At 43.8% G+C, this 12212-nt stretch overlaps 2 protein-coding genes across 2 annotated transcripts; both read left to right on the top strand.

The window, feature by feature from the left end:
• Positions 1-3943: 3943 nt before the first annotated feature.
• On the top strand, positions 3944-8193 carry obi1 (ORC ubiquitin ligase 1). Its single transcript, XM_068759348.1, has 6 exons — positions 3944-4009; positions 4225-4360; positions 5144-5235; positions 5567-5788; positions 6372-6460; positions 6541-8193. Exons 1-6 carry the CDS (start codon positions 3944-3946, stop codon positions 7811-7813), a joined length of 1878 nt encoding a protein of 625 aa, XP_068615449.1. The 3' UTR covers positions 7814-8193.
• A 1220-nt stretch (positions 8194-9413) lies between these two features.
• Positions 9414-10889, top strand: pou4f1 (POU class 4 homeobox 1). The gene is made up of 2 exons (XM_068759433.1): positions 9414-9536; positions 9903-10889. The coding sequence occupies exons 1-2, from the start codon at positions 9414-9416 to the stop codon at positions 10887-10889; spliced, it is 1110 nt and encodes a 369-aa protein (XP_068615534.1).
• The last annotated feature ends 1323 nt before the right edge of the window (positions 10890-12212 follow it).

Below are 12212 nucleotides of genomic sequence, written 5' to 3'. Positions count from 1 at the left end.
GTGCCCTCTCTCAGGTCAAGGATGGAAAACGGCAAGAAACGCTTTCCGTCTTGGCGTGGCGTGTACAGATTTGAGCTGTTTTGCAACTAGAATAATTAGATAATGCATTTTTAATAGTTTGTCTGCATACTGTTCAATAACCCCAATAACCCACACTGATATAGATTCTGTGCTTTACCAATCGAACTTTCTGCTAAAAAGTGAGCTGAAAATAGAACGAGGAGGAGGGCATGGAGAGGAGAAAGGAAGTAATGGATATCTCCTGTTCCCTAAAAATACTGTAATGATGATTGAATCCAAGCGACGAATCTTTCTGTTCCAACCCATGACAAGCAGCGGAATACTTTTGTCTGTTGAAAATATATTCAGTTATATTTATCCTGAGCAAACATTCCTCATACATAATCATTAATGTATTGCAAACGATGGTATTTGAAGCAGCATTTCTTGGATTTCATTTGTGATTAAATATAGTTGGTCAGAGAACTTTTGATTATAATTGGGATAATTTGACCATAATAGCAGATTATTTGATTTTTGGTCAGTCTGCAATGGATTTCCAGCTTGCGACACACTATAAAATAGATTTCCAAAGCTATATGGGACATTTCGGATTCATGTACTTTATGCCCTATTTATTTCTTATGTGCCACAGGCCCCCTGTCTTGAGATATGACCAGCCGAACACAAGAAACCTTTAATAAAAACCAAAAAGTAAAGAGGTGAAAATAGAGATTTACTACTGGACACTTTGACAGTGGACTTGATATAAGGTGTTCATAACAAGTTTTGCATTTTATTCCTGCGCCCCTCACACACATTTTAATCATATTTTATGTGATCTATGTATGCAGCACTCATCCCCTCTCTGTCACCCAACCTCTACAATGCATCCCTGTTAAACAGATTGCTACAATACTTGTAATGATGGTCCTTCCCAGCTGTGCTACAGGAGAGGGGAAGGGAGCAGCAGGCTATAGTATTACCATAATACCCCCACCCCCCCTCCCCTCCACTGTCCCAAGGGCCCATGTGGGTCTGCATGGGGATGTGGGGTAACTGCTGTGGAGGGGACGCAACTGGCTGCCGGTCGTGCAGGCTGTGTGGATGTGCATGTGAGTGTGTGCATGTGTGTTTGACTGTGACAGGGCTGAACCTGCCTTTGGGCAATGTAATAAAAGCACCACACACTGCTGGTAGTGATGGTGGTACTGCTGCTGTAGCTGCAGAGGAGGGGATAAATATAAACCGCGGCCCGCATCAAGGAGACGAGCCTCCAGTCACAGCCTGACTTACATCCTAATAATTAGACCCCTTTCCAATAAAACAAGGATTTGTAGCTATGCATCTATTTCACATGTGTTTGCGACTGCAGTGGGAGGGATGCATGGTGTGCCATCTCTGGATAAAGCTAAGGCTTCCAGAGGCTTTTAATTTCAACAGCGTTGGAAAGTGATCAGCAACATTTACTGATTTTACATCCCAAAGTTCAAACTTCAGAGGAAATCTTTTTACATAATGTGGAATTTATTTGTGTATTTACTTCTTTCCAGACATTACAAGAAAGCATTTCTGATTAAATTAAAATCACCAATGGGCACTTTCCAGTTCATGCACTCTTTAGAAGCATATACATTTTCTTTATTTCTTTGAATTTCAACTCAAACACACACACACCCACACACACGCTACTGTCTGTGATAGTGGCTAATCAATAGATGAGGTCTGCAGGTTACCATTGAATGTTATCTTAAACCTTCTAATGCATTGGCTAATCTTTTTACTCTTATAGTGCCACCCTACAATACCTCATTCTTTGCATTTTCTTTTCTGTTTTTGTAACATTTAAAATTTACTACTGGATTTTCATTATTTATGCATTCACACAGAAATTGGGTGATTATTTCTAAATACTCCCACCATGTGTCTAATTCATCACTTCCCTTAAACCAAACAATGAGATATTAACTTGTTTGGCATGACGGTAAAGATGGTTATCGTATCCTCCCTTATATATTCCAATATGTGCGTAAACGTTTCCTATATTTTGTCCCTCATATACTATGTGACGGTTTCCAAAAAGGACACTGTGTGAAGACAGTAGCAGAGACAGAGAGATGGAGACAGAGAGAGAGAGAGAGTGGCTGGGTGGGTTGACAGTCCATGCAGGGGGTATCAGGCTAATTATAGCAAGCATTTGTCAGAGATTAAGCCTTAAACAGAAAAGGTCATCTGAGCACCAGAGCGCACTGTTTCGCTGTTGTGCTCTTAGGGCAGTCTAAACCTTTCCAGGCTAAATGGTAAAGATGCTATTTGCCAGGGATGGGGGGGGGGGGTCTAAATCCTGACCAGTTGTAAGAGTGACACTCGGGTCATTGGTTCTTCGCTGTCCATTACACATGCTGGTCAAACCTGGCAATCGGTGTCATTTAGGGATGAAAAATAAGTGCTCGAACAAGATCAATAGATGCAGTAGTCTGAACCAGCTGTGATTAATTGACTGTCACCAATTAATGACTGGCTTGCTGTAACGCCATGTGTCTTCGAGGGACAATAGGACTTGTTGGGAAAATGGGTATTTCCTTGATCTCAGTTTATTTGTTATTCTTGAGTGCGTTTTCCGTGAAAGAACTCATGAGTTCAACAACGACTTCACATACAATTCGCAGATTTATTATGGCACACTAGAAAGTCTCATTGACAGCATCGTGCATGCCAGGTGCTCTTTGAAGTTGCTAAAAATATTGAGATGAATATGGACCTGAATACTGCAAACACATCAACATCTTTTTTTTTGTTCAATCTCAGAGAGTTGCTAAAAATATTTGAATATTTCGTTGTTTGCATACCAGCCCTTTGTTTGCATATACCTGTATAAATTTAAATAAATTACAGAAGTGATGATAGAAAAGTGACAGCAAATAACATAACATATTTTATTTGGTGCAATATATGTATAACTTAATTTAATAAAATTACTTGTGTATATATAAACTTCAAACATCTTCGTAAAACATTTTATGTCTCAGAAATGACTGCAAAGATGCTGTGGTCTGTAATCAATTCATATTCTGTTGAAAACAATCAAGTACATACGCATGTTCTTAAACTGGGATCAGGATACAAGCTTTTTGCAGTCAGTCAATTCTAATCACATTAGACCCTGAGAGGATGCCCTGGTTTGTGATACAATGAAGCACAGGACCAGTTTAGATATGAATGATGGCTCTTGATGCTTAATCTGTGCTGGATGTCATTTAAAATATTAGTAAATGAAATTATGCTAATTATACATGGATTTGTAATAGATTTGATCATTTACCTGAGACGAAGGCTATCAAAATATGACATTGTAATTTTTGGTATGTTGTTGGTATGATATGTGATTTATTACCTTAACATAAGAACAGAGGCAATAATCAAAGCTGACATTACTTTCTTTAATGGGGAGCACATTGACCTACAGCATGGAGTTTACACAAAGAACATGGATTTTTTGTATGAGGGCTATTTCTTTGTACATATTTTTTTTTTCTTCCTTATTTTAATCACATTCAACATTTGGAACCTCTCGTATGGCATATTTATTTTTCCAGCTTCTATTTGACTTTTTTCCAGAATTATTTTTTCAACATGTAATTTTAACATCTCTGGATAATTTATGGATTTAAAAATTATTTTAGTATTAAGTTTTCTTTCCCAATCAAACCTGTGAGATTTTTTTTTTGGCACTGGAAGTGCTGTAGTTTTTCCTGCACGGTTGTCTGTGAGGCGGAAAGCGGAAGCATTGATTTTTTTAAACATCCGCGAATGACATCCTTTGGGCCTCTGTGGCTTCCGTAGCTCAGAGGTTGGCGCTCGACGGAGCGAGTGCTTCTTGGGAAATTTGCATTTCCTCTTTAGGAGCGGTCGCGCGTGTTCCCGCAGTGTGTTCATCCAAAACATGAACTTTCAGACATCCACCCTTTCTCTGACTTTGCCGATTTCCTGCCAGATATGTCTCGGGAAGGTAATAACCATCGTCCGGTTGCATTTAAACTAAAATGCTGTGTTTACAAAAACTGTCGCTTCCGCTGTGTCGCTATTGTTGTTGCTTTCCCACCATTAACGCCACTCGAAGGTCACGCAGCTGACGTTAGAGTCGGATTCTTGAAGGTTTATTTACGTTCGAGCATCTTGCTGTCAATATTTACGAATCGTGTGCTTGCGTTTCTCCGTGCGCAGGTCAGGCAGCCGGTCATCTGTGCCAACCACCACGTGTTCTGTTCGTCCTGCATAGAAATGTGGCTGAAGACAGCCAGCCTATGTCCCACTTGCAGAGTCCCCATCACGGCAGAGAATCCGTGCAGAGAGATAATCGGTGAGTAGCTGCGCGCGCACACACACACACACACACACACACACGAAGTAATAGTATTGTGAGGCTTCTTCCCTCTTTAGAATAACACATTTTACATTAAAAATGTTGTTGAAGCTGAAAGTTTTGCAGCTTGAACATCATCCTTATCACTCATCTCCAGAACATGTTCAGCAATGAGTGGTCTGCTGTCTCATTTCAGAAAGATTTGGGCCTATGACCCCCCCCCCCCCCCCCCCCATGAATCAAATGCCATATTCGCACTGCAGGCAAACGTGCACCGAATCAGAGTTGTGTCGTCCGCATGTGATTATTCAGTACAGAAAGTCACATTAATTCCAATCTGACTGTCCTCATTCACTTTGAATGCAGATAAATTGGGAGTGTATCCAAGTTTACACCCCGAGTTAAAGTGACTTAGAAAAAGTGTTGATTTTACGTTCGTACAGGCCTAAAAAAAAAAAAAAAAAGAATTGAGTAATTTCACCCTGGTAATGTTGTAATGGCAGATTGAACATGTCTAAAGCTGCATTCTGTGTAGAATGGAGTGAAGCTGACATTAACCTCTGATGCCGCCAACAATCATTTGTCCATATATAAAATCACATGGAACGCATGAAAGCTTCAAAGACGAGGCTTTACCGGTTTACCGAGATCCACCACAAGTCTCTGCATACAAAACAACTGAACTGCCTTTTGGATAGCCCGATCAATAACCTCGGTGAACGCTGATAAATGTGTTTTGTTGTCAAGTCTGTTTATCTGTTACCTACCTGCCATTTACAGGCGGCACAAATGAGACTGATCACAGCGACGGCCCATCCATGAGAAAATGTCTTAGGAAAACCAGGGGCGAGCTGCTTTTGCGGGAGTATGAGGTACGGCTTCCACACGTGTGTGTTTTACATTTATCACTATAACACATAAAAACAAAGGTGACTTTCAGTTAAAGCCATATGTCCACTGAGAGATTTTTAAGAATGATGCTTTTATCTGTTATAGCAGTGTATTGATGGGTTGCAATACGGCATTGATTATTTTCCCCTTAAAATAATGATTTGACATGCTGTATAACCCATTATGCAGCATCAAATGCGATTAATTATTGTTTCATATTACAGCATAATGTCTCTCTTTCAGGTTACCAAATAAGGAAAACAACAGTGCTGATGATTCTCATTGTGATGACGTGTTGCTCTTCTCCAACAGGATGAAATCGAAGCGCTCATCGGAGAGAACGAAGACCTGAAAATAAGAAATCAAAGTCTGGAATCTCAACTGAAGACCGCTTTGGATCCCTGCAGCATTAAGACGGTGAACACAGTTGACAAAAAGGTCGACCCCTACATCCTGGAAGAGTGGACAAACAAGCTGCGAGCAGCGACAGACGTTTGTGACAAAGTGAAGCAGGACATGGACAAACTAAAAGAGGTATGCAGCCCATTTTATTTAGTACAAGTGTGAAGATGGCAAAAGCATCTTAAGAAGAAACTGGCTCCTGTTCATATTGTTTAGTGACTTATCGGGTAAAACAAGTGCAGAAAATGTAGCTCTTCTTCCATAAGGAGCTACGTTTTCCTTGCCAAGGCTGAACAATCTTAGAGTTGTCTCTTTAGCTGAACCTATTTAATAATGTTGAGAAGGTTTGGGATCCTAAATTGTACCCGGAGTTCCTTTGTGACCCAGGACCCCCTCACCTTTTTTTAAAAAGTTTTTTGGAAGTAAATCTAGCAATTTGCTAACATGACAAAACAAAATGCCAGCATTGAAAGTTCATCATTTCAGTACTTCATGCCTATTCGTTTCCTGATGTTCACACCAGTTTACCAACAGGCAAACTAGAGAGTGCAGAAAACAATCTGGAGCATACTTCTGTTGGGATCTGCCTCAAAAATCCATGAAAATCTTTCTCTATTCCTCGGAAGATCTCTAAAACATTTCATTGAAAGCTTTCAGGACTTTTTTTGCCCATCTATGGAATAATGTGTGACATTTCGCAAATGTGTATCCCCAGAAAAACAAGACATTACGATCTCAAAATGTTGACCTTGTCCAGGAGAATATGAGACTGAAAGCAGAGGTGACAAACAGATCACCACAGAAGTAAGTGTCTCTCTTGTGTTCATGCTGCTTTGTCAAGCCTAAAACAGTCTAAAACAGTTTGACAATACATCTGTCCCCAGGTTTGGAAGGTACACAGTGGCGGCGCTGGAAGCTAAAATCCAGCAGTATGAGCGCGATGTCGACCACTTAAAGAGGGCTCTGGAACGCAGTGACCAGTACATTGAAGACCTGGAGTCTCGGGTTGGAGGGCCTGATAACAGACGTCCTGAAGTGCATGAAGGCTGTAGGAGCAGCACGGCTGGATCAGAAGCTATCACTCAGCAACAGAAGATCAACATGATGATGAGAAGCTTGAGTGACAATGAGAGGGGCTCAATCTGCAGCCATCCAGAAGCTGAATATCAAATCTTTTCCAGAAATCACAGTTTTGAATGTTTGCCATCTACAGATCAAAAAGAGGAAAATAAGAACATGGCAGAGGACTTCAAAGGCAACTCATCTGAGCCTTTGCCCACCACCCCGTCTTCTGCCTTCCAGTCCCTGACGCTGAGGAGCCCTGGAATCAGAGAGAAAAAAGTTGCGTTTAAACCGATGTCTTATCTGAGGAAGCTAAATTTTGAAGACTTTCCTAGTCCGAGTAAAAGTGTGATGGAAAACCATTTCAGCAGCCTTGAGAAATTCCATCAAGATTTTAGTCTAAGCGCTGAGGTGGAACCATCGAAGTCCGTCTTGTGGGGGGATTGGCAAAGACCTGAATCTAGTGAGCCAAGTCCAAGTAAAGAAAGCTCAGCTGAAGGAGCCACATGTGCCAATTTTGTAAGCGATGACCCTGAAAGTTCTCACATGTCCAGCGAAGCCTCCATGGATGCAGCTTATCTGGACAAAATCTCCGAGTTGGACTCGATGCTGGATGGAGAGAGTTCCAGTAGCAGAGGGTCGCAGCTCTCCTTGGCTGCCTCCATTCCCGCCGACTTGGACGACACTCTCGTCCCGGAACAAACCTGCCACGACGTCTCATCAAGCCGCGCGCCGTGCGACGACACGGACAGCCCTCCGAATGACAAAGAGCCTCCAAAGGTCTCTGCAGAGGAAAGTTTCGCTGCGCAGGGATCGGACGGGGATGCAGAGGTCGACATCCGCGATCGCACAGGTGTCGGCGTGCGCTCTCAAAACGACGAACTGTCTTTTGATTTGCTCTTTAATGCGCCAGAAGAGAATAAGGCCGGCCACTCTGGCTCTCCCGGTCACGTAAACCCCTCGTTCTCCTCCAGCTGCAACGGGAGACCTATAAACACAACGAAAGATGAACTGAATATCGCCCAGCCGGCAAAGAGAAAGTCCCACAGTCCCTTCAACGTGAGCAGCCCCACGAAACTCTCAAAGCTCATGTGAAGGCTGCGCTCTCACTGCCGTGTGATCGGGTCAGGCGTTCACGGCAACACGTGACCAGAACCTTTACCGAATACATAATACATTTCTGAATGTGATGTAGGAGTTACTGTCTGTCATAGTTTTGTCTTTTGTAATACATAAATTGAAGCAAAAAAAAATATGTGTGTGTGTGTGTGTGTGTGTGTGTGTGTGTGTGTGTGTATATAAAAATAAACTTGTCAGATGTTTTGCAAAGTATTTAGTTGACAATAATATGGTCTTTCATGAATTAACAACGGTTTGAAGTCCTCGTGGTTTATTGGCTGGCAAGAATTACTATCATGGGAAACAGTACCTTGAATAAAATATTGCAATGTAAGGCTGAAAATAAACTGGTAGAACGCTGGTGAAGGTTCCTTGTCCCTCTTGCGTTTTCCTTTCTGGTTTGCATAGTGCCTATAGCAACATGATCTGCCTTTCTGAATTCCATGGGCTGTATTGGCCTTTTATTTTGGAGTGAATTTTCTACTTCGATTGGGAACTCAAACAGCAATTCTCGGTGTTGGGCTACCTCTCCCGATTAGTTACACTATCTTACATTAAACAGTAATTAATTTGCTGCCGTTAGAAGTCGGGGAAAACGCACCGTGTTCGTGGCAGACGTGCACATTATAGACCCCACACGCGCGATAATTCCATTATACCAGAAAGCGGCTTATTTATTATGCAAATTTAACGATATCATATATATTTCACATACCTCTAATCGCTGCATTAAATTTTAATTGGGCAACCATTGCGGTTTGAATAAATGAAATGTTAATTCATTGGGATTAATTAATTTGGGTAAAGAGTGTGCGCAAGGTTACAGTGGCGTATTAAATCAATGTGTTTAGTGCTCATCTGGCGGTGATGGGGCTTTAATGATAAGGCGGTGGTGTCATTACTTCTAAGGGTTAATGCGTCCGTGCTATTCCTGCTGGATTGGGACTGGGCGTTTTGGCGTTACGCACGAATAACAGAATGGAATATTTATTATTTAAACACCCTATGATACCTCTCTGCTAAAAAAAAAAATATATGGCTCCTAGAATAAGCAGAATTATGCCAATGTTTTAACGGCCTCTATAGGTAAAGAATAAGGCCTGAAGGCATCGGGACCGAAGTGGTTCCGTGACTGGATGGAGTGCGTGGCGTGCGCGTAAGCCCTTTAAAACGCAGCCTCCAGATGCTCCTGCGTGCCCTGTGCGCAGTTTTTTTTTTTTTTTTTTTTTTATCTGACAGCTTGTTCGCTGTTCTGGCAGTTTATGTCTCGCGAGAGCAGCAGAGCCGAGCGCGGGCTTGACGAGATCTGAGGCGCTCAGGTGTAAGAGCCTCTCATCCCCCCCCCCCCCCCCCCCCCCTCCAGCAGTGGGGGGAAACAGTAGACAGATAAGTGCGTCTGAGAGACTGCAGGCATCTCTGTGATCTCCGGGCTCAAGGCTGCACACACTCTGCGCAAAATACGCAGCGCCCTGCGCGGCATCATTACCGGATAGGCAAAGGGATCGCTGTTCATCCAGCTGAAGTGGCCGTTCTCTCCCGTCTGCCGCTGCACTTTGAATTGGAGAAGCTCGCCAAGATGATGTCCATGAACAGCAAACAGCCGCACTTCGCCATGCACCCGTCGTTGCCCGAGCACAAGTACGCCACCATGCACTCCAGCTCGGAAGCCATTAGGAGAGCCTGTCTACAAACTCCACAGGTAAATAACCCGCTCAAACTTTCACGTTGTCCTGCTCTGTGCCTTGTCTGATCCCGTGCGTAATAACGCTTGCTCCGAGGCACACGCAGACAATACGCGCACTTTAATGTTTTTTTCTTTTTCTTCCACAACTCGTGTTAGAATCTTCTGTTTGAGAAGGACTGACTTTATACGTTTTCTTTTACTTCTCTCTTCTTTGGGAATACTTTAGTTATTGTGCTGAGATCCCGACGGACACAAAGATTCCCGATTCCGTTTATCTAATGTCTTAATTTCTGTTTCTATTTCTTCTCCGTGTCTCTTTCTTCCCCATTTCGGACGCATCCATCCCCCCCCCCCCCCCCCCCCCCCCCCGCGCTCTTGCAGCTGCAGAGTAACATATTTGCGAGTTTGGATGAGACCCTCCTGGCCCGGGCTGAGGCTTTGGCTGCGGTGGACATCGCCGTGTCCCAGGGCAAGACGCACCCGTTCAAGCCCGACGCCACCTACCACACGATGAACACCGTGCCGTGCTCGTCGAACTCCACGGTTCCACTGGCCCACCACCACCACCACCATCACCACCACCACCACCAGAACCTGGAGCCCCCGGACCTCATGGATCACATCAGCTCTTCGTCCCTGTCTCTCATGTCCAGTGCGCACGACGGGACCGGCGGAGGCGGCGGGGGTGGTGGAGGCGGCGGCGTCGGCGGCGGCGGGATCATCTCCGCCTCCCACCCGCACGCTCACATGCACGGCTTGAGCCACCTCTCGCACCAGGCTATGAGCATGAACTCGCCTCTCACGCACCACGGGCTCTTACCGGGCCATCACGTGGGGAGTCAAGGCTGCCCGGGGCTCACGAACGCCGGCCTCCCGTCCATCAACGACTCGGACACGGACCCGAGGGAGCTGGAGGCGTTCGCGGAGAGGTTCAAGCAGCGGCGGATCAAGCTGGGGGTTACGCAGGCGGACGTAGGCGGCGCGCTGGCCAATCTCAAAATCCCCGGCGTGGGTTCACTGAGTCAAAGTACAATTTGTCGATTCGAGTCGTTGACTCTCTCCCACAACAATATGATTGCGCTCAAACCCATCCTCCAGGCGTGGCTGGAGGAGGCCGAGGGGGCCCAGCGGGAGAAGATGAGCAAACCGGACATTTTCAACGGAGCGGAGAAGAAGCGCAAGAGGACCTCGATAGCCGCCCCGGAGAAGCGGTCTTTGGAGGCTTACTTCGCGGTGCAGCCGCGACCGTCGTCCGAGAAAATAGCCGCGATAGCCGAAAAGTTGGACCTGAAAAAAAATGTGGTGCGAGTGTGGTTTTGCAACCAAAGACAGAAACAGAAAAGGTTGAAATTTTCCGCTGCTCACTGATGGGCGAGGGAGGGGGAGAGAAAAAAAAAAAAGAAGACTAAGTTGTGTGACCGAATTTGGGGACCAATGGACACTAAAGACACCATTTTCAGTCTTTTGTCTCCAGCGATTTTACGCGTTGGTGCGCAGTGGGCTTTAGATGACCCATTTTTACGAGGCTTCATATATCTGGTTTATTTTCACGTTATCGGTGAATGTGAAGTATGCAAATAACAGATTACACAAAATTTCGCTCAATTGTTTCGAGGGAAAAGTTTGGCATCGTCGACATTGCCTTTGAATTAAAACACGTGGAAAGAGGTAATTTGCTTGTTACTATAGCGAGTTCTTTTCTCCGAATAGGCCTATATTATTTGAAGTATAGCCATTTACGAATTACCTCATTGATTGTTGAACTGTGGTTTTTTTGGGGTTTGAGTTTTGTCGTTGTTGACGTAGAATAATTCATCAATCTTTTAATTTATTCATCTGTTCGTTTATTCTTTGGAGGCTGCTATAATCTGAATTTTAGTTTGCAAACCTTTATGAATGAAAAACAAAATGTGTGTAGGCCTGCATGAAATCCTAATTCACGGGCAGTAATTGAGCCTGTAGGCTGTCACATCTAGAGATATATTTATTTTGAATTTGCACAAAATACTCCTTTATGTTTATATGTTGGTTATGTCGAAATGGTTTTGTATATATATATATATATATACAGACGTCACGTGGTCACTAATCAGAGGCACGCTCCTGGGATTTTGGAAATAAATTACAAGGGTGTATCGACCCCACTGATATCACAAAGAAAAGTTTTAGATCCAGAGAGCTCGAGAGTCTCGTCTTCTTCATCAAGGAGAGAAAAAAAAAAACCCGAGGTTTTTCCTTTCATGTGTTTCAGTTTGCAGTGCAAACGCTCTATGCATTGGAAAAAGAATCACTGCGTACAGTAGAGCTGTCTACTTATGTCGTGGATGGTGTAAGTCACTGTTAAATGCCTGTTTTCAACATTATGATCACCACGTTGTTTGTCGTGTTAATTGTTATGGAAACGTTGTGTAAGTAATATTTTACTTTGTGCACAAAGTATGTTTACCAAACTGCGGCGACACGCGCGTCATGGAAAATGTCCCACTGTCTCTTTCCCCTCTCTCGCATCTTCTCCTCTGTTGTCCTCTTACTTTCATCGGTACTCGCCTATTCATCCTGTAAGCCAAATTCGACAGGGAGGTGTGTTCCAGCAATCTTCTAATAAATTGAAGAAAGAAAACGACGCTTTTCTCTGGTTGTGTTTGGGCCCACAAGTCAACGTAATTCTGAAGATTCAAATGTAAATATGGG

Source organism: Brachionichthys hirsutus, chromosome 1 (genome assembly GCF_040956055.1).
Source record: "Brachionichthys hirsutus isolate HB-005 chromosome 1, CSIRO-AGI_Bhir_v1, whole genome shotgun sequence".
Classification (NCBI taxonomy): Eukaryota; Metazoa; Chordata; class Actinopteri; order Lophiiformes; family Brachionichthyidae; genus Brachionichthys; species Brachionichthys hirsutus.
The sequence above is the reverse complement of the archived record's forward strand: the minus strand, read 5'-3'. Positions and strand labels throughout refer to the sequence as shown.